The 23,189-nt window shown below is 46.9% G+C and overlaps 1 protein-coding gene across 2 annotated transcripts in view; it reads right to left on the bottom strand.

The window, feature by feature from the left end:
• maml3 (mastermind-like transcriptional coactivator 3) overlaps positions 1-23,189 on the bottom strand; it is a 516,812-nt gene that overhangs the window by 476,263 nt on the left and 17,360 nt on the right. The window contains exon 1 of one of the 2 annotated variants that reach the window (XM_070872144.1): positions 2,604-3,651. The exons of the other annotated variant lie outside the window; for it this stretch is intronic. Within the exon in view, the coding sequence (XP_070728245.1) occupies positions 2,604-2,987 (384 nt within the window). The 5' untranslated portion in view covers positions 2,988-3,651. Of the gene's footprint in view, positions 1-2,603; positions 3,652-23,189 lie in introns of those variants that run through there. 2 annotated transcript variants of the gene reach the window in all.

Here is a 23,189-nt window from a genome sequence, read left to right as displayed (position 1 = left end):
AAAGCTACCATTTCACAGCTGTTCCCAATGTCAGAAGCTGAAGCCTTCAAGATTTGGAAGAAACCTCTGAGCTGTATGCAGATTGGAAGTGTTTGAAATGAACTCTCTATTCACTGTCACCTCCTTGGAGCAACCTCTCTCACCAATGACAGGGTGCTTCTGTCATCTCAATCTCACCTGCCATCTATTCCAGCAGCATCAGTGCCCTTGAAAAAATCTCACCTTGGTCCTCAGAATCCCATCACGATCAGCCCCAACACCAGCATCACCAACATCAACCTTGTCAGGAACTATGGCCATATTTATTTCACTTTACGCTGCCACATCATAGCACCATCCCACACCAGCACCATAAAGCATCCCTGCAATGCCCAACCATTTCTTTCACACTCATCACCATTGTGCACGGTACCCTTATGTCTCACCATTCACTACAACTCACTGAGCCACTTCCAAAGGTACATACAAATCTGTCCAAGAATGCAGAGTGTTCAAAATAAAGATTTCAATGTTTGACAACACATTAGCAGAAACTCTACATAAATATTGGCTAAAACACCCAAGTGCCTACCCTTGTGTGTTGTTAGTGATATGATTGGACAAGGATGAGGGTGAGTGTGAGGGGTGGCTAGTGAGATGGGGAAGTGACAATGTAGATAGAGTGAGGGATGGGTGGAGGTTCAAGGTGAGTTGGTGTAAGGATGTGCAGGAAATAGGGTAGGGAAGGCAGAGTGATGGGGATGTGATGAGTGGTGCAGCAGGATGAGGCTGAGTGTGGCTTTGCAGTAACGTTTCGTGACCCCACTGAAATCATTGAAAGGTTTGTGCCACTGCAGCCAAGTCCTTCTGATGCCATCCCTGCTTGTGCCCTCTTGTGCAATGTGCAACCAGGCTGCATTGGTGTCCTGGGGAGGTCTCTTCCGTCCATTGGAAGGGAAGAGAATCTCCCTGCATGCTGTGACTCCTAAGCATCTGGAGGGAGTCATGGTGTTTGTTAGTGTTTGCAGCACCTCAATGCTGCAGGACACTGACAGAACTGTCAAAATAAAGTTGGCCACGGTCCCTTTAACGAAACCAGCGGATGACACGTCATCAAACCCGCTTCCTGTTAATTGACTGGAAATCTCGCAGGGTGAGCTTATCAAGCCGTATTAATGGAAGATTGTGTTGAGAGTTGGGATGGAGCCGGGTGTACGTTCCCCACACACCACCAATGCCGGCCTCACCAGTCTCGCCACTGTTGGTGAAATTGCGGCCCAAATCTCAACTCATCCATCACTTGTCCTTGCCAGGCTACATTGGCTGCCAGTGGCTTAACCCCTCAAATTTAAAATTCTTATTCTCGTCTTTAAATCTCATTATAGTCTTTCCCCTCCCAATCTTTAACGTCCTCCAGCCCTACAACACTGCCCCGCCCCCTTGGTGAACTCTTCATTCCTCTCACTGCCAACTCTTGTGCATCCCCCCTTCCTTTGCCCTGGTTGCTGTGCTTTACAGCTGCCTAGATCCCACTTTCTACAAATCCCACCAAACATCCCTTCACTTCTCCATTCAGACCCTCCTTAAAACCCAACTCTTTGATGAAGCGTTTTGCTATCTCTCCAAATCGTTCCTTCCTTGGCTCAGTGTCCAGCTTCCTTACGCCTCATATATACGGCTGTTGAAACAGACTAATCCAAGCTGAATAAATAAGTAAATATTAACAATGTTCTCTAGGCAGGGAATCAGCCACCGCTGAACTCTAGCTGTGCTGAGGATACTTGAGCTGTCCATTTGAGTGCGCGCGCTCTCTCTCTCTCTCTCTGGGATGGGGATCTTTCAGCACGTTCCTTCCCCCTCTCCTTCCATCAGCCAAGTTCCGCCCATCTCTTTAAATACAAGCCGCAGAGCAACTCCCCTTTCACTGGGGCAGGAAACGAGAGTAGATTGGAGCGATCAAAACATCTCGACTGCAGCGCTGGAGAAACAGCAAGGAGCTGCGTTAGCTGCCTGGTGGGGGAAAAAAGTTTTGCACTTTTGTGGTATCACAAGTAGCCGCACTCGGGCTTCCAAGCTTCCTGTCTGAAAATTGCGTGCTTTCTCACCAAAGGAACAAGCCCAACTGATGGCAATGTTGCAGGCGGCGCGATATTAATAAAAATACAGAAAGTGAAACACCAGCTCGTTGCTTCGTTACGATGAAAACAAGCGTGTACTCAGCTGAACTAGAGTTTCACAATTCTTAAATAAGGGTGCACAAAAACAGTGGAACAAAATGCAATGTCAAGTATCACAATACAGGATTATTCTGACTGCATGTAGCCCATTGTAAATGTTTCAAGAGTTTTATGACTTTCAGCTTTCGTATTTTTTTTTTGCAGGACATTAAATCAAGTTTGTCTGAAACTCCTGCGTTTTGATCAACCCTGTAGTTTTTAGAAAAGGGACAAGTTTCTCATCATAAACCTACAGGTATTCCCCCCCCCGTCCTTTAAACCCGGCAATAACCCCCCCGCCCGCCCCGCTCATCAATGGCCAATGACAGCGGAGGCAGCAGCCTCTGTGGACCTTTAAACGCGAACAAAACAAAGCAAGAACTTGGAAAGTTTTGTTTTTCCCCTTACCGCGATCAGAGTGTTGGTCCTCTGATCCGCAGCCGCCGGCGCGGCGGGCAGAGCCGAGGGGGGCTCGGGCTCGCAGTTTTTGCTCCTGAAAGCGGGGGCGTCCGACGGCTTGTGCTGCTTGGCCGTCTTCTTCGCCTTGAGCTCCAGGCACCTCTGGTGGAGCGTCAAGGTCTCCTGCCGCTCTAGATCAATCTGTTGAGCCTGGGCTTGCTGGCGCCTCACCTCGCAGTTGTTGTGGTGCCGCCTGAAGCCCTCGATCCGCTGCCGGAGCCTCTGCACCACCGTGCTGTGCTTCGGAATGCCGCCGCCGCCGCCGTTGCTGGGGTTACCGGCCATCGCCGGGCCGTTGCCGTTCGCAGCCGCGGGGGCCACGAAATCCCCCATCCTTCCCCTCAGCCGTTGCAATTATTCAGGACAACTTTTCTTGTCGCTGTGTCTTGTAGGTGTGTGTGTGTATAAAATTTATCCAATAGCCAGCAAAATATTTTTTTAAAACACTCTTTCTTTCTTTCTCTCTCTCTCTCACACACACACACACACACAAGAAAATCGCACAGGACACACACACAAACGGCGATCTTTTGCTGCTTTGCCTTCAGAAATAAATAAAGCAACCAAAAAACAAACAAAAAAAAAAGACTTAAAAGGTTTGTGCTAACTAATTCATTGCAGCCCAGCGTCTTTCCGAGTTCAACACAGTATTAATCGCTGCATTAAGCGATCGTTGTATTTCTTGTGTATATCCCACTGTTTTTTCATCAACTCCACGAAAAAGATCCGGATATTAGCGATCATCATACAACAACGAATCGTGCAAGCTTTTCTTTAAAAAAAGAAAAAAAAAGTTTTTTTTTCTTTTAGCTGTTTACATTTGCCCAGTGTTTGAAGAAGAAGCGGATTTGCGTTTGCTGGCGTCCCGCGGCAATCATGGTGTATTTTTTTTAAAAATGCTGGCTTGTTACATGGCAGAGAACATCCTCAGTGGGATCGCGAAACTCGGAAGAAACGGGCGAGCAGCTGCTTGCTGCTGCCACCGCCACCACCATCACCTCCACCATGCCAGCGGATTGATCTGGGACAATCACACAGTAAACATCAGCCAGAGGCCGTGAGCAGACCCGGCGGCAGCAAGCAAGACCCGCCACAGAGCTCGGCTCAGCTTCGGATCAGGACCACAGCAACAATCCAACAGGGGAGGGGGAGTGGCAAGGATTTTCTTTTTTAAAAACCGGGACAGAGACCAAGATTTTTGAATCAGGACTCATGCACCCAGCCAGGGCAGCTGGAAACCCCGGAACAGAGGAAAGACATCAGAATCACCACCACTGCAAATAAGGCAGGATCAGAGAGAAAGCCAGCGACGGAGCCAAAGATTTAGAGACAGGACTAATGCACCCAATTAAGGCAGAGACGGAAACCCCGGAATAGAGTACATACATCAGAATCACGACTAATTGCAAATAATGCAAGAAACCTATGGACAGAGTCAGGATTAATGTACCCCAACCAGGGCAGACATGAAATCCAGGGACAGAATAAAGATACAGCATTGGAACCAGTGCGATGATAGAGAGACAAGACAGAAACTCCGAGACAGAGTTACGATATAGAATCAAGACTATACAATGTAGGGTCTGAGTTTAGATACAGAATCAGGACTAATGCGCCCAATGAGGGGCAGACAGATCCCTCCCCAGCCCCGGATATCATGGAAATAGAATCTGGAGTAATATAACAATAAAGAGGCAGGGGTAACGCTCGGGGCAGAGTATGGATGAGGAATCAGCACTAATACAATAAAAGAGGGACAGAAAGAAACTCTGGAACAGAGTAAAAATGCAGAATCATGACTAATGCAATAATATGGGGGTCAGAGAGAAACCCAGGGACAGAATACAGATACAGATTCTCTACTAATGCATCCACTGAGGGGCAGAGAGAAACCCCAGAACATAATGGAAATAGGATCAAGGGTAACAAAACAATAGAGAGGCAGAGGCTAAGCCCAAGATAGAGCAAAGAAGCAGAATCAGGACAACTACAACAAAAGAGGGATTGACAGAAACCCTGGTATAGAGTAAAGAAACAGAATCAGAAGTAATGCAACAATATAGAGTCAGAGAGAAAGCCAGGGACAGAGTAGTGATAAAGGATCAGGGCTAATGCATCCACTGAGGGGCAGAGAGAAAACACCAAGACATCAGGGAAATAGAATCAGGAGTAACAAAGCAATAGAGAAGCCAAGGCAAACTCTGGAACAGAATACAGATAAGGATTAGGATTAATGAAATAATAAGAAGGGCAGAGAGAAACCCTAGGGCACATCATAGAAATGGGACTAATGCAATAACAGTGAGGCACAGAGAAATCTGAAGGGGGCATGGATTTGGAATCAAGATCTATAGAGGGGCAGATAGAAATCCCAAGACAGATCAGGGACATAGAATCAGAACTATTTCAATACTACAGGGCAGAATGAAAACCCGGAACAGATTTAAGTAACAGAATGGAAGGGCAAGGTACACCCTGGGCCACACTATAAACAGCACTGCCACAACAGAGGGTCAGAGAGGGACCCCAGAATAAAGGATGAGGAGTAATGAAGCCACAGAGAGGAGACCCAAATGCCAGGACTATTGCAACAATTGGGTTGTGGTGGTTGGAGATCAATCATCACAGCCCCAGGACATCACTCAAGGAGTTCCTCAGGGCAGTGTCCTAGGCCCAACCATCTTCAGCTGCTTCATCAATGACCTTCCCTCCATCATAAGGTCAGAAGTGGGAATGTTCGATGATGATTTCACAGTGTTCAGTGCCATTTGCAGCTCCTCAGATAATGAAGCAGTCCATGCCCGCATGAAGCAAGACATTCAGGCTTGGGTTGCTAAGTAGCAAGTAACATACGTGCCACACAAGTGCCAGGCAATGACTATCTCCAACAAGCGAGAGTCTAACCACTGTCCTTTGACATTCAATGGCATTACCATCGCCAAATCCCCCACCATCAACATCCTGGGAGTCACCATTGACCAGAAACTTAACTGGACCAGCCACATAAATACTGTGGCTGCAAGAGCAGGTCAGAGGCCACATAAATACTGTGGCTATAAGAGCAAATCAAAGGCTGGGTATTCTGCAGCCAGTGTCTCACCTCCTGATTCCCCGAAGCCTTTCCACCATCTACAAGGCACAAGTCAGGAGTGTGATGGAATACTCTCCACTTGCCTGGATGTGTGCAGCTCCAACAACACTCAAGAAGCTTGATACCATCCAGGACGAAGCAGCCCACTTGATCGGCACCCCATCCACCACCTTCAACATTCACTCCCTTCACCACAAGACACACTGCAGCAACTCGCTTCTTCAGCAGAGGTGTGACCTCTACCACCTAGAAGGACAAGGGCAGCAGGCGCATGGGAACGCCACCACCTCCAAGTTCCCAACCAAGTCACACACCATTCTGACTTGGAAGTAGATTGCCGTTCCTTCATCGTCGCTGGGTCAATATCCTGGAACTCCCTCCCGAACACCACTGTAGGAGCACCTGCACCACACGGACTGCAGCGGTTCAAGGCAGAGGCTCACCACCACCTTCTCAAGGGCAATTAGGGATGGGCAATAAATGCTGGCCTCGCCAGCGACACCCATATCCCATGAAGAAATTTTTTAAAAATCATGGAGGGATTAGCATAGAGAAAATCCATGTTATGACACAGATACATAATCAGGACTACCTGTAAACTTGAGCTCATCCAAAACTCTGCTGCCCATATCCTAACTTGCACCTAGTCCCGGTCACATATTACCCTCTGTGTTTGCTGTTCTACATTTGCTCCTGGTCCAACAATGCCTCGATTTTAAAATTCTCATCCTTGTTTTCAAATCTCTCCATGGCCTCGCCCCTGTCTATCGCTGTAATCTCCTCCAGCCCTACAACCCTCTGAGATCTCAGAGCTCCGCCGATTCTGGCCTCTTCTACATACCGACTTTCATTGCACCACCATTGGTGGCCGTGCCTTCAGCTGACTGGGACCTATGCTATGGAATTCCCTCCGTAAATCTCTCCGCCTGTCCCTCCTCCTTTAAGACGCTCCTTAAAATCTCTGTCGTAATACTCCTTATATGGCTCGGTATCAAATTTTTTTTGATAATGCTCCTGTGAAATGCCATGGGCCATTTTACTGTGTTAAAGGCACTATATAAATACAAATTGTTGCTTTTATTGGAATATAAGAATAGTTACAGAGTGAAAACCTGGGACAGAGTTCAGTCCATATCAGGACTATCACAAGAATAGAGTAAGGGGGTAACTCGGAACACACCATGGATACAAGAGTGGTATAACAAAAGAAGGACAAGAGTGCCCCCACAGAATTAGGATTAATACAACAATAGGGAGAGCATAGAGAAAACCGAGTACAGAGCAACAATAGAGAATTGGAAAAAAAGGACAGAATGCAACAAAAAATACAGGGTCAGGGCATAGCTGCAGGATGGGACTGCTCTAATAATTAGGGAGAACAGAGCGGAAACATGGTATCATGTATGCTAATGGTCCAGGACAACAGGTATAAGTACTGCACGTAACTGGAGGGCCCCAGAGCTGCAATTTCTAAAACTATGGACAACAGATCCTCAATATGCCAAAGAGCAAGACTATGAGATGTGGTTTACTGGAAGAAGCAGGACAAGCAGAGCAAAACCTGAGGATGAATTCTAGCTGCAAGATTAGGACTAAACATAGAACAGAGCAGCTCAACAGAAGCAGAGGATAAAACAGGGCAACCAGTTTGGCTGGATTAGGATTAAAGCACTCGAGAAAGGAACTCTATTGGATTGGCACTAAAACATGAGACAGAGTCAGGGATATAAGATTAGGATAAAAACACAGAACTCAGTAAACTACAATGGCTAGAACCAAATGTAGAAAAGAAAATGGTTCTGAAAAAAAATCAGCAGAACTCAAGGTGGACAAGAACTGAACCCTGATGGTACCATCGGCTCTGCAATGGCATTTAACTTTGGGATTTAGGAGGCCCACATGGGGCTAACCCCAATGGACGAACCACGGCAGGAGTCACGAAGTGTCCAGATGAAGCCAAGGTAAGTTTAAAAATGTAACTTTTCTGTGGAATCCTTATAGGCCAAGAGTAGCAGGAATACTCTCCAGCCCCAGCCTTGCTTCTTTCTCCAGAGAGTGAGGCGTAGAACTATAGGGAAGGAATTCCAGAACTTAGGGCTAAGGCAGCTAAAAGCATGGCTGCCAATGGTGGAGTGATTAAAATCGGGGATGCACAAAATGCCAGAATTGGAGGAGCGCAGAGATCGCGAAGGCTTGTAAGGCTGGAGGAGGTTACAGAGATAGGGAGGGGCGGGGCCACGGAGGGATTTGAAAACAAGGATGAGAATTTTAAAATTGAGGCTTTGTCGGACCGGGAGCTGGTGTAGGTCAGCAAGCACAGGGGTGATGGGTAAATTAAGATATTGGCATCTGAGTTTTGGATGAACACAGGTTTATGTAGGGTGTAAGATGGGTGCGGGCCAGGAGAGCATTGAGTTAGTCAAGTCTTGAGATAACAAAGGCATGGATTAGGGTTTCAGCAGCAGATGAGCTGACGCGAGCTTGGAGTCGAGTGATGTTACATACGTGAAAGTAAGCAGTCTTGGTGATAGAGTTGGAAGTTCATATGGTTGGAAGCTTATCTCTGGAAAAAGACAACACCCAGGGTGCAAACAGTCTGTCTGGCTCAGCTTCAGACAGTTAGAATCATAGAATCATAGAATGGTTACAGCACAGAAGGAGGCCATTTGGCCCGTTAAGCCCATGCCAGCTCTCGGCAAGAGCACTTCAGCTAGTCCCCATTCCTTTGCCCTTTCCCCGTAGCCCTGCAACTGTTTTTCCTAAGGTACTTAGCGAATTCCCTTTTGAAAGCCACGATTGAGTCTGCCTCCACCACCCTTTCAGGCAGTGCATTCCAGATCCTAACCACTCGCTGTGTAAAAAAGTTTTCCCTCATGTTGCCTTTGGTTCTTTTGCCAATCACCTTAAATCTGTGTCATCTGGTTCTCGACCCTTCCGCCAATGGGAACAATTTCTCCCTATCTACTCTGTCTAGATCCCTCTTGATTTGAACACCTCTATCAAATTTCCTCTCAACCTTTTCTGCTCTAAAGAGAACAACCCCGGCTTCTGTAATCTATCCATGTAACTGAAGTCCCTCATCCCTGGAATCATTCTTGTAAATTTTTTTTGCACCCTCTCCAAGGCCTTCACATCCTTCCTAAAGTGCGATGTCCAGAATTGGACACAATACTCCAGTTGAGGTCGAACCAATGTTTTATAAAGGTTCATCATAACTTCCTTACTTTTCTACTATATGCCTGTATGCTTTTTTAAACCGCTTCGCAACCTGCCCTGCCCCCTTCAATGATTTATGCACATATGCCCCCAGGTCTCTCTGCTCACGCACCCCCTTTAGGATTGTATCCTTTAGTTTATATTGCTTCTCCTCGCTCTTCCAACCAAAATGTATCACTTTGCACTTTTTCTGCGTTAAATTTCACCTGCCACGTGTCCGCCAATTTCACCAGCCTATGTATGTCTTCTTGAAGTCTATCACTATGCTCCTCACTGTTTCCTGTCACTTAGCCAATTTCGTATCCATGCTGCTACTGTCCCTTTTATTCCATGGGCTTCAACTCTGCTGGCAAGCCTATTATATGGCACTTTATCAAACGCCTTTTGGAAGACCATGTACACCACGTCAAATGCATTGACCTCATCAACTGATAGGATAAAAATTGATAAAGAGGTATTAGAAAGGCTGGCTGTATTTAAAATAGATAAGTCACCTGGACTGTATGGGATGCATCCTAGGATGCTGAGGGAAGTAAAGATGGAAATTGCAGAAGTACTGGCCATATTCTTCCAATACTCTTTGGAAGGGAGGTGGTGTCAGAGGACTGGACAATTGCAAACGTTACACCCTTGTTCAAAAAAGGGTGTAAGGATAACCACAGTAACTACAGGCCAGTCAGTTTAACCTCAGTATTTATTGTTCAAGGGATGTGGGTGGCCAGCATTTATTAAGAACATAAGAAATAGGAGTAGGCCATCCCTAATTACCGTTGAGAAGGTGGTGGTGAGCCGTCTTCTTTTGAACGCCGTTTTTTGTAGCAGTTTGTTACAACTGAGTGGCTTGCCTGCCAATTTCAGTTAAGAGTCAACTACATTGCTGTTGGTCTGGAGTCACATATAGGCCAGACCAGGTAGGGATGGCAGACTTCCTTCCCTAAAAACATTAATGAACCAGATGGATTTTTAAGACAATCCGGTAGTTTCTAGCTTTTTATTCCAGATTAATTTAATTAACTGAATTTAAATTCCCCAGCTGCTGTGGTGAGATTTGAATTCCCATCCCCAGATCATTAGTCTTGGCCTATGGATTACTAGTCCAGTAACATAACCACTATGCTATCATAGATGGGAAGCGTTTAGAAGTGATAATCTGAGACAAAATTAACAGTCACTTGGACAAGTGTGGATTAATTAAGGAAAGCTAGCATGGATTTGTTAAAGGCAATTCATGTTTAACCAACTTGATTGAGTTTTTTGATGAGGTAACAGAGAGGGTTGATGAGGGCTATGTGTTGATGTAGTGTATGTGGATTTCCAAAAAGCATTCGACAAAGTGCCACATAATACGCTTGCCAGCAACGTTGAAGCCCATGGAATAAAAGTGACAGTGGCAGCATGGATGCGAAATTGGCTCAGTGACAGGAAACATAGAAACATAGAAAATAGAAACATAGAAAATAGGTGCAGGAGTAGGACATTCGGCCCTTCGAGCCTGCACCACCATTCAATGAGTTCATGGCTGAACATGCAACTTCAGTACCCCATTCCTGCTTTCTCGCCATACCCCTTGATCCCCCTCGTAGTAACATCTAACTCCTTTTTGAATATATTTAGTGAATTGGCCTCAACAACTTTCTGTGGTAGAGAATTCCACAGGTTCACCACTCTCTGGGTGAAGAAGTTTCTCCTCCTCTCAGTCCTAAATGGCTTGCGCCTTATCCTTAGACTGTGACCCCTGGTTCTGGACTTCCCCAACATTGGGAACATTCTTCCTGCATCTAATCTGTCTAAACCCTTCAGAATTTTAAACGTTTCTATGAGATCCCCTCTCATTCTTCTGAACTCCAGTGAATACAAGCCCAGTTGATCTAGTCTTTCTTGATATGTCAGTCCCGCCATCCCGGGAATCAGTCTGGTGAACCTTCGCTGCACTCCCTCAATAGCAAGAATGTCCTTCCTCAAGTTAGGAGACCAAAACTGTACACAATACTCCAGGTGTGGCCTCACCAAGGCCCTGTACAACTGTAGTAACACCTCCCTGCCCCTGTACTCAAATCCCCTCGCTATGAAGGCCAACATGCCATTTGCTTTCTTAACCGCCTGCTGTACCTGCATGGCAACCTTCAATGACTGATGTACCATGACACCCAGGTTGCGTTGCACCTCCCCTTTTCCTAATCTGTCACCATTCAGATAATAGTTTGTCTCTCTGTTTTTACCACCAAGTGGATAACCTCACATTTATCCACATTATGCTTCATCTGCCAAAGTACTTGTTCAATTGGTCCGCCATTTCTTTGTTCCCCGTTATGACTTCCCCTGATTCTGACTGCAGGGGACCTACGTTTGTCTTTACTAACCTTTTTCTCTTTACATATCTATAGAAACTTTTGCAATCCGTCTTAATGTTCCCTGCAAGCTTCTTCTCGTACTCCATTTTCCTTGCCCTAATCAAACCCTTTGTCCTCCTCTGCTGAGTTCTAAATTTCTCCCAGTCCCCAGGTTCGCTGCTATTTCTGCCCAATTTGTATGCCACTTCCTTGGCTTTAATGCTATCCCTGATTTCCCTTGATAGCCACGGTTGAGCCACCTTCCCTTTTTTATTTTTACGACAGACAGGAATGTACAATTGTTGTATTTCATCCATGCGGTCTCTAAATGTCTGCCATTGCCCATCCACAGTCAACCCCTTAAGTATCATTTGCCAATCTATCCTAGCCAATTTACGCCTCATACCTTCAAAGTTACCCGTCTTTAAGTTCTGGACCATGGTCTCTGAATTAACGGTTTCATTCTCCATCCTAATGCAGAATTCCACCATATTATGGTCACTCTTCCCCAAGGGGCCTCGCACAAGGAGATTGCTAATTAATCCTCTCTCATTACACAACACCCAGTCTAAGATGGCCTCCCCCCTAGTTGGTTCCTCGACATATTGGTCTAAAAAACCATCCCTTATGCACTCCAGGAAATCCTCCTCTACCGTATTGCTTCTAGTTCGGTTAACCCAATCTGTGTGCATATTAAAGTCACCCATTATAACTGCTGCACCTTTATTGCACGCACCCCTAATTTCATGTTTGATGCCCTCCCCAACATCACTACTACTGTTTGGAGGTCTGTACACAACTCCCACTAACGTTTTTTGCCCTTTGGTATTCTGCAGCTCTACCCATATAGATTCCACATCATCCAAGCTAATGTCCTTCCGAACTATTGCCTTAATTTGCTCCTTAACCAGCAATGCTACCCCACCTCCTTTTCCTTTTATTCTATCTTTCCTGAATGTTGAATACCCCTGGATGTTGAATTCCCAGCCCTGATCATCCTGGAGCCACGTCTCCGTAATCCCAATCACATCATATTTGTTAACATCTATTTGCACAGTTAATTCATCCCCCTTATTGCGGATACTCCTTGCATTAAGACACAAAGCCTTCAGGCTTGTTTTTTTAACACCCTTTTTCCTTTTAGAATTTTGCTGTATAGTGGCCCTTTTTGTTCTTTGCCTTGGGTTTCTCTGCCTTCCACTTTTCCTCATCTCCTTTCTGTCTTTTGCTTTTGCCTCCTTTTTGTTTCCCTCTGTCTCCATGCATTGGTTCCCATCCCCCTGCCATATTAGTTTAAATCCTCCCCAACAGCACGAGCAAACAGTCCCCCTAGGACATTGGTTCCGGTCCTGCCCAGGTGCAGACCGTCCGGTTTGTACTGGTCCCATCTCCCCCAGAACCGGTTCCAATGCTCCAGGAATTTGAATCCCTCCCTGCTGCACCACTGCTCAAGCCACGTATTCATCTGCGCTATCCTGCGATTCCTACTCTGACTATCACATGGCACTGGTAGCAATCCCGAGATTACTACTTTTGAGGTCCTACTTTTTAATTTAGCTCCTAGCTCCTTAAATTCGTTTCGTAGGACCTCATCCCTTTTTTTACCTATGTCGTTGGTACCAATGTGCACCACGACAACTGGCTGTTCTCCCTCCCTTTTTAGAATGTCCTGCACCCGCTCCGAGACATCCTTGAACCTTGCACCAGGGAGGCAACATACCATCCTGGAGTCTCGGTTGCGGCCGCAGAAACGCCTATCTATTCCCCTTACCATTGAATCCCCAATCACTATTGCTCTCCCACTCTTTTTCCTGCCCTCCTGTGCAGCAGAGCCAGCCATGGTGCCATGGACTTGGCTGCTGCTGCCCTCCCCTGATGAGTCATCCCCCTCAACAGTACCCAAAGCAGTGTATCTGTTTTGCAGGGGGATAACCACATGGGACTCCTGCACTACCTTCCTTGCACTGCTCTTCCTGTTGGTCTTCCATTCCCTATCTGGCTGTGGACCCTTTCCCTGCGGTACGACCAACTCGCTACACGTGATACTCACGTCATTCTCAGCATCGTGGATGCTCCAGAGTGAATCCACCCTCAGCTCCAACTCCCCAAGGAGCTTGAGGTGGATACACTTCCTGCAGATATAGTCGTCAGGGACACTGGTGTCGTCCCTGAGTTCCCACATGGTACAGGAGGAGCATAACACCCGACCGGAGCATAACTGTGAAGGTATGATGCGTGAATTGGCTCGGATAGATTGGCAAATGATACTTAAGGGGTTGACTGTGGATGGGCAATGGCAGACATTTAGAGACCGCATGGATGAACTACAACAATTGTACATCCCTGTCTGGCGTAAAAATAAAAAAGATAAATCCCCAGGGCCTGATGGACTGCATCCAGAGTACTTAAGGAAATAGTGGATGCATTGACAGTCATTTTCCAACATTCCATTGACTCTGGATCAGTTCCTATGGAGTGGAGGGTAGCCAATGTAACCCCACTTTTAAAAAAAGGAGGGAGAGAGAAAACAGGGAATTATAGACCGGTCAGCCTGACATCGGTAGTGGGTAAAACGATGGAATCAATTATTAAGGATGCCATAGCAGTGCATTTGGAAAGTGGTAATATGATAGGTCCAAGTCAGCATGGATTTGTGAAAGGGAAATCATGTTTGACAAATCTTCTGGAATTTTTTGAGGATGTTTCCAGTAGAGTGGACAAGGGAGAACCAGTTGATGTGGTATATTTGGACTTTCAGAAGGCTTTCGACAAGGTCCCACACAAGAGATTAATGCGCAAAGTTAAAGCACATGGGATTGGGGGTAGTGTGCTGACATGGATTGAGAACTGATTGTCAGACAGGAAGCAAAGAGTAGGAGTAAATGGGGACTTTTCAGAATGGCAGGCAGTGACTAGTGGGGTACCGCAAGGTTCTGTGCTGGGGCCCCAGCTGTTTACACTGTACATTAATGATTTAGACGAGGGGATTAAATGTAGTATCTCCAAATTTGCGGATGACACTAAGTTGGGTGGCAGTGTGAGCTGCAAGGAGGATGCTATGAGGCTGCAGAGCGACTTGGATAGGTTAGGTGAATGGGCAAATGCATGGCAGATGAAGTATAATGTGGATAAATGTGAGGTTATCCACTTTGGTGGTAAAAACAGAGAGACAGACTATTATCTGAATGGTGACAGATTAGGAAAAGGGGAGGTGCAAAGAGACCTGGGTGTCATGGTACATCAGTCATTGAAGGTTGGCATGCTGGTACAGCAGGCGGTTAAGAAAGCAAATGGCATGTTGGCCTTCATAGCGAGGGGATTTGAGTACAGGGGCAGGGAGGTGTTGCTACAATTGTACAGGGCCTTGGTGAGGCCACACCTGGAGTATTGTGTACAGTTTTGGTCTCCTAACCTGAGGAAGGACATTCTTGCTATTGAGGGAGTGCAGCGAAGGTTCACCAGACTGATTCCCGGGATGGCGGGACTGACCTATCAAGAAAGACTGGATCAACTGGGCTTGTATTCACTGGAGTTCAGAAGAATGAGAGGGGACCTCATAGAAACGTTTAAAATTCTGACGGGGTTAGACAGGTTAGATGCAGGAAGAATGTTCCCAATGTTGGGGAAGTCCAGAACCAGGGGACACAGTCTAAGGATAAGGGGGAAGCCATTTAGGACCGAGATGAGGAGGAATTTCTTCACCCAGAGAGTGGTGAACCTGTGGAATTCTCTACCACAGAAAGTTGTTGAGGCCAATTCACTAAATATATTCAAAAAGGAGTTAGATGTAATCCTTACTACGAGGGGGATCAAGGGGTATGGCGAGAAAGCAGGAATGGGGTACTGAAGTTGCATGTTCAGCCATGAACTCATTGAATGGCGGTGCAGGCTCGAAGGGCCGAATGGCCTACTCCTGCACCTATTTTCTATGTTTCTATGTTTCTAAAGTTACCCTTCTTGAAGTTCTGGACCATGGTCTCTGAATTAACTGTTTCATTCTCCATCCTAATGCAGAATTCCACCATATTATGGTCACTCTTCCCCAAGGGGCCTCGCACAACGAGATTGCTAATTAATCCTCTCTCATTACACAACACCCGGTCTAAGATGGCCTTCGCCTTAGTTGGTTCCTCGACATATTGGTCTAGAAAACCATCCCTTATGCACTCTAGGAAATCCTCCTCCACCGTATTGCTTCCAGTTTGGTTAGCCCAATCTATGTGCATATTAAAGTCACCCATGATAACTGCTGCACCTTTAATGCATGCACCCCTAATTTCCTGTTTGATGCCCTCCCCAACATCACTACTGCTGTTTGGAGGTCTGTACACAACTCCCACTAATGTTTTTTGCCCTTTGGTGTTCTGCAGCTCTACCCATATAGATTCCACATCATCCAAGGTAATGTCCTTCCTAACCTTTGCATTAATCTCCTCTTTAACAAGCAATGCTACCCCACCTCCTTTTCCTTTTATTCTATCCTTTCTGAATGTTGAATACACTTGGATGTTGAGTTCCCAGCCCTGATCATCCTGGAGCCACGTCTCTGTAATCCCAATCACCTCATACAGAGAGTAGTGGTGAACGGTTGTTTTTTGGACTGGGGGAAGGTATACAATGGTATTCCCCTGGGTCGGTTCTAGGACAACTGTTTTTCTTGATATATATTAATGACTTGGACATGGGCGTAGAGCTCACAATGTCAACATTTGCAGATGACACAAAACTTGGAAGTACAGTATAGTGAACAGTGAGGAGGGGAGTGATAGACTGCAGGAAGACATAGACAGGCTGGTCGGATGAGACATTAAATTGCGGCCCCATCTGCCCTCTCAGGTGGACGTAAAAGATCCCATGGCACTATTTCGAAGAAGAGCAGGGGAGTTATCCCCGGTGTCCTGGCTAATATTTATCCCTCAATCAACATAACTAAAAAAAAGATGATCTGGTCATTATCACATTGCTGTTTGTGCAAGTTTGCTGTGCGCAAGTTGGCTGCGTTTCCCATATTACATTAGTGACTACACTCCAAAAGTACTTCATTTGCTCTAAAGCACTTTGCAATGTCCGGTGATCGTGAAAGGAGCTATATAAACGCGTTTGGAGCTTCAGTGGCGGCTGGAATCAATACGGTGCATCCGCGAGGCTGAGAGCTACATGGATAGCACGTTTCAGGAGGTGGTCACCTCGCAGCTTAAAAGCATGCAGGCAGAGTGGAAGTAGGTGACCACCAGACGGAGTAAGAATGCTAGGCAGGTAATGCAGGAGTCCCCCCGTGAGTCCACCTAGCTTTCAAACCGATATTCACTTCTGAGTACCGGTGTGGACGATGGTGCCTCTGGGGAGTGCAGCCAGAGCCAATTCCAAGGCACCATGGGAGGCTCAGCTGCACAGGGGGGCATGTCGAAGAATAAAAGAGCTCTAGTAATAGGGGATTCTATCGTTAGGGCAACAGAGAGGCATTTCTGCGGCCGCAGACGTGTCTCCAGAATGGTATGGTGCCTCCCTGGTGCCAGGGTCAAGGATGTCACAGAGCGGACGCAGGGCATTCTGGGGAGAGAGGGTAAACAGCTAGAGGTTGTGGTCCATATTGGAACCAATGACATAGGTAAAAAGAGGGATGAGGACCTACAGGCAGAATTTAGGGAGCTAGGAAGAAAATTAAAGGATAGGAACTCAAAGGTAGTAATCTCTGGGTTCTACTGGTGCCACGTGCTAATGAGTATAAGAATAGAAGGATAGAGAGGATGAACGCGTGGCTGGAGAGTTGGTGTAGGAGGGAGGGCTTTAAATTCTTGAGGCATTGGGGAAGATGGAACCTGTGCAAACCAGACGGGTTGCACCTCAACAGCGCCGGGACCAATATCCTCGCGGGGAGTTTTGCTAGTATTGTTGGGGAGAGTTTAAACTAGCTTGGAAGGGGAATGGAAACCTGAGAACAAATTCAATAGGGAAGGAGGTAAAGCAGAAATTGGATAATAAGAATTTAGAAAGCAAATCTGTAAGAGAGGAAACAAGGGTTAGTAAGTAGTAATCAAGGAGGTCTTCCTGTGCTAAATGGTATATACTTTAATGCAAGGAGTATAGCAAATAAGGCGGATGAGCTAAGAGCACAGGTAGGGAGTACTTGGGAGTATGACATTATAGCCATTACAGAGACATGGTTGAAAGAGGGGCAGGTTTCGCAGATCAATATTCCTGGTTACAGGATTTTTAGACAAGACAGAGAAGAGGGTAAAAAGGGTGGGGGGGGGGGGGTGCAGTATTGATTAAAGAAACTGTTGTGTATGGAGAAAGAGTAAGACTGAACACTGTGAACTCAAAGTAAAGTGTGACCTTAATCTTTTATTTCAGGTCTCCAGAGTGCCTCTCCAACCTATGAAGCCTTCTTGAATACCTGTGCTCCCAAGGGATTATGGCTCCCTTGGGACTCCGGGGAATGAGCCCTCTGGTGGCTGTACAGAGTAAATACAAGTCCACATATATAAAAACATTCTCCCCCCCGCAAAGTTAATAGTGTAACTATTTACAATGTGAGTTGATCTGGGACCCTTCTTGCCCTGGTTGATCGTCTCGATGTAAAAGCTGGTGTTGTTGAATCATTTGTTGGGCCCTCGCTGGGCTGCTATGCAGCTGGCCTTGCTGGGCTGCCTGGTGTGTTGGGCCCTGCAGGGCTGCTGTGGATGATGGGTTCTGCTTCGTGGTCAACCGTTGTGCCGGGTGCCACTGGTGTATGTGTTGGGGGATCAAAAAAGATAGGGTCCAAGGTGGGTTGCTCAGGGTAGTCCGTCAATCTTGAGTTTGATTTGGTCCAAGTGTTTCTGGTGAATGAGTCCATTTGAAAGTTTGACCCGAAACACCCTGCTCCCCTCTATGGCCACAACAGTGCCGGGAAGCCACTTGGGACCTTGTCCATAATTTAATACAAATACATGATCACTGACTTAAATCTCGCGTGACACATTTGCGCTATCATGGTATGCACTTTGTTGAAGCTGCCTGCTCTCTACCTGTTCATGTAGATCAGGGTGAACTAACGAGAGCCTTGTTTTAAGTGCTCTTTTCATGAGCAGTTCAGCAGGTGGGACCCCAGTGAGTGAGTGTGGTCTCGTGCAGTAGCTAAGCAGGACTCGGGATAGGCGAGTCTGCAGTGAGCCTTCAGTTACCCTCTTCAAGCCTTGCTTGATGGTTTGTACTGCTCTCTCTGCCTGACATTTGGACGCTGGTTTAAACGGGGCAGATGTGACATGTTTGATCCCGTTACGGGTTATGAATTCTTTGAACTCAGCACTGGTAAAACATGGCCCGTTGTCGCTCATCAGGACATCGGGTAAGCCGTGTGTGGCAAACATGGCCCGCAGGCTTTCAGTGGTGGCAGCGGAAGTGCTAGCTGACATTATCTCACATTCAATCCACTTCGAGTACACGTCTACAACCACAAGGAACATTTTATCCAAGAACGGGCCTGTATAGTCGACGTGTACCCTAGACCACGGTTTGGAGGGCCAAGACCATAAACTTAGCGGCGCCTCCCCGGGTACATTGCTTAACTGTGAGCATGTATTACATCTGTGAACGTAGGGCTCTAAGTCCGCATCGATACCGGGCCACCACAAATGGGATCTGGCTATCGCTTTCATCATTACGATGCCTGGGTGGGTACTGTGGAGGTCAATGAAGAATGGGTCTCTGCCCTTCTTGGGGACCACTACTCGATTTCCCCACAGAAGGCAGTCTGCCTGTATAGACATTTCATCTTTGTGCCGCTGGAACGGCTTTATCTCTTCCTACATTTCCACTGGGATACTGGACCAGCTCCCGTGAAGCACACAGCTTTTGACTAGAGATAATAAGGGGTCCTGACTTGTCCAGGTTTTTATCTGTCGGGCAGTGACGGGTGACTGCTCACTCTCAAATGCTTCCATAACCATGGCTCGATCTGTGGACTGTGCCATTTCCACCCCCATGGTGGGCAAAGGCAGCCTACTGAGAGAATCGGCGCCGTTTTCTGTGCCTGGCCTGTGGCGGATGGCACAGTTGTATGCGGACAACGTGAGTGCCCATCTCTGGATGCGGGCCGATGCGTTGGTATTTATCCCTTTACTCTCGGAAAACAGGGATATAAGTGCCTAATGGTCAGTTTCCAATTCAAATTTTAGCCCAAACAGGTATTGATGCATTTTCTTTACCCCATAGACACACGCTAACGCTTCTTTTTCAATCATGCTGTAGGCTCTTTTAGTCTTAGACAGACTCCTGGATGCATAAGCAACCGGTTGCAGTTTCCTGAAATCCTTAGCTTGTTGCAATACACACCCGACGCCATATGACGACGCATCACATGCTAGTACCAAACGCTTACATGGATCATACAACACAAGCAATTTGTTTGAGCATAACAATTTTCTCGCTTTTATAAAGGCATTTTCTTGGCTTTTGCCCCAGACCCATTCACCCCCTTTTCGTAGTAAGACATGTAGTCGTTCTAACAGGGTGCTGAGACCCGGTAAGAAGTTACCAAAGTAGTTCAAGAGTCCCAGAAACGAACGCAGCTCCGTCACGTTCTGTGGCCTCGGTGCGTTCTCAATTGTCTCCTTCTTCGCATTGGTGGGCCTGATGCCGTCCGCCGCAATTCTCCTTCCCAGGAACTCCACTTCAGGCACCAGGAAAATGCACTTCGAGCGTTTTAACCTGAGCCCCACGTGGTTGAATCAACTGAGAACCTCCTCCAGGTTCTGCAGGTGCTCGACTGTGTTCCGACCTGTGAACAAGATGTCATCCTGGAAGATCACGGTGTGCGGGACTGACTTCAGTAAACTTTCCGTGTTTCTCTGGAATATCGCCGCCGCTGATCGGATTCCAAACGAGCATCTGTTATAAACAAAAAGACCTTTGTGTGTGTTGATGCAGGTGAGGGCCTTCGATGATTCCTCCAGTTCCTGTGTCATGTAGGCTGAAGTCAGATCCAGCTTCGTGAACGTCTTTCCTCCCGCCAGCGTTGCAAAGAGGTCGTCGGCTTTTGATAGTGGGTATTGGTCCTGCAGGGAGAAACGATTGATAGTTACTTTGTAATTGCCACAGATTCTGATGGTGCCGTCTCCCTTGAGGACTGGGACAATAGGACTGGCCCACTCGCTGAACTTGATCGGTGAAATGATGCCCTCTCGTTGCAGCCGGTCTAGCTTGATCTCTACCGTTTCTCTCATCATGTATGGTACTGTTCTCACCTTGTGATGGATGGGTCAAGCCCACGGAATTAGATGGATCTGCACTTTTGCTCTTTGGAATTTCCCGAAGCCTGGTTCAAACAGCGAAGGAAATTTTTTAAAGACCTGGGCACACGAAGTGTCGTCAGCGGGCGATAGCGCTCGGACGTCATCCCAGTTCCAGCGTATCTTTCCCAGTCAGCTCCTGCTGAGCAGCGTGGGACCATCGCCTGGTACCACCCAGAGTGGTAGCTTGTGCACCGCTCCATTGTAGGAGACCTTTATGGTAGCACTGCCGATTACAGGAATCAGTTCTTTAGTGTAATTTCTTAGTCTCGTGCGAATTGGAGTTAAGACTGGCCTTGAGGCCTTGTTGCACCACAATCTTTCGAAAGTCTTTTTGCCCATGATGGACTGGCTCGCACCCGTGTCCAGCTCCATTGACACCGGGAATCCATTTAGTTCAACATTCAGCATAATCGGGGGACAATTCGTGGTGAATGTGTGCACCCCATATACCTCTGCCTCCTCTGTCTGAGGCTCTGGTTCGTAGTGATCCTCCTTGGATCTGTCCTCCTCTGCAACGTGGTGGTTTGCAGGTTTAACAGGCTTAGCAGCTCGCCTGCACACTCGTTGGAGGTGTCCCATTGTTCCACAGCCCTTGCAAACGTACTCTTTGAATCAGCATGAATAGAAATGATGATCACCCCAGCAGTGCCAACAAGGTGTTAATGGCCTTGCATTCATCACCCTTGATGGTGGACTCTGAGACATCTGCGGACGTGTAGCTGCGGGTATGTGTGACCTGCCCTGTACGTTATGATTCGAAAACAACATCACTTTGTTCACAGTACTTGTAGCAGCACTTGTGTGCTGAGAGATTTGCTTAGTGTTGTCACTGGTGGCAATGAACGCCTGGGCTATCGCTATGGCCTTACTCAAGGTTGCGGTCTCTACAGTCAAAAGCTTGCGAAGTATGGTTTTGTGACCAATGCCAAGTACGAGAAAGTCTCTGAGCATGTGCTCCAAATGTCCTTCAAATTCGCAAAATCCTGCAAGGCGTCTCAGCTCGGCGACATAACTCGCCACTTCCTGGCCTTCAGACTTTTTGTGGGTGTAGAACCAGTACCTCGCCATCAGAACGCTTTCCTTCGGGTTCAAATGCTCTCGGACCAGTGTGTACAAATCGTCGTACGATTTCTCCGTGGGTTTAGCCCTAGTGCGCAGATTCTTCATGAGGCCATACGTTGGTGCCCCACAGACGGTGAGGAGGATCGCTCTACATTTGGCAGTGCTCTCTTCCCCATCTAGCTCGTTGGCCACGAAGTATTGGTCGAGTCGCTCCACAAAAGTTTCCCAATCATCTCCCTCCGAAAATTTCTCCAGGATGCCCACTGTTCTCTGCATCTTTGGGTTCGCTATCTGTATCTCATCGCCAGTTGTTGTGTATGGAGAAAGGGTGAGACTGAACATTGTGAGCTCAAAGTAAAGTGTGACCGTAGTCTTTTATTGCAGGTCTCCAGAGTGCCTCTTCAACCTGTGAAGCCTTCGTAAATACCTGTGCTCCCGAGGGATTATGGGATCCCTTAGGACTCCAGGGAATGAGCCCTCTGGTGGCTGTACAGTGTAAATACAAGTCCACATATATAACAGAAACTATTACAGTGGTGAGGAGGGATGATATGTTAGAGGGATCATCAAATGAGGTCATATGGGTCAAATTGAAAAATAAAAAAGGGGCGATCACACTGCTGGGCATGTATTATAGACTCCCAAACAGTGGGAGGGAGATAGAGGAGTAAATATGTAGGCAAATTGCTGTGAAGTCCAAAAACCATACGGCAGTAATAATAGGGGATTTTAACTATCCTAATATTGATTGGGACAAATATAGTGTGATGGTTATAGAGGGTGCGGAATTCTTAAAATGCATTCAAGAGAACTTTTTTAGTCAGGATGTAACAAGGCCAACACGAGAGTGAGTGGTTTTGGATTTAGTTTTGGGGAATGAAGCTGGGCAGGCTGAAGGGATATTAGTGGGAGAGCACTTGGGTGCCAGTGACCTTAATTCAGTCAGATTCAAGTTGATAAGGACAAGGATAGACCTGGAATAAAAGTCCTAAATTGGGGAAAAGCTAACTTTTCTAAGTTGAGGAGTGATTTGGCCACAATGGATTGGAAACAGCTACTTGTGGGTAAATCAGTGTCGGTACTGTTATGTATTGATATGTGTATCGTCCTGGTACCTTAAATGTAATATAAGCACAATGGTACACCACAGAGGGCGCTGTGGTGGGAAACCTGGAAGTACCTGCAACAGGCACTATAAAAGGCTGACCACCACACCTGAGAGGCACTCTGGAGCTGAACAATAAAGGACGAAGGTCACAGCAGTTAGATTAACACTAGACCGTGTGGAGTCAGTGATTTGTGTGCTACATACACCACATTGGCGACAAGGAAGCGGACGAACTCCACGCAACCATGGCTACTCTGGGCTCGCTAAAGGATTTTACCGTGGGCAATGATTGGGAGGCCTTTACGGAAAGGCTCGAGTACTACTTCACAGCAAACGACCTGACGGAGGACACGGATGCAATGAGAGATAAGCGTAAAGCGATATTGCTCTCCAGTTGTGGAGATGAGGTTTACTGTCTCGTCAGGGATTTGCTGGCACCTGGGAGCGCCAGGG

The sequence above is a fragment of the Pristiophorus japonicus genome, chromosome 2 (genome assembly GCF_044704955.1).
Source record: "Pristiophorus japonicus isolate sPriJap1 chromosome 2, sPriJap1.hap1, whole genome shotgun sequence".
NCBI classification, from domain to species: domain Eukaryota; kingdom Metazoa; phylum Chordata; class Chondrichthyes; family Pristiophoridae; genus Pristiophorus; species Pristiophorus japonicus.
The sequence above is the reverse complement of the archived record's forward strand: the minus strand, read 5'-3'. Positions and strand labels throughout refer to the sequence as shown.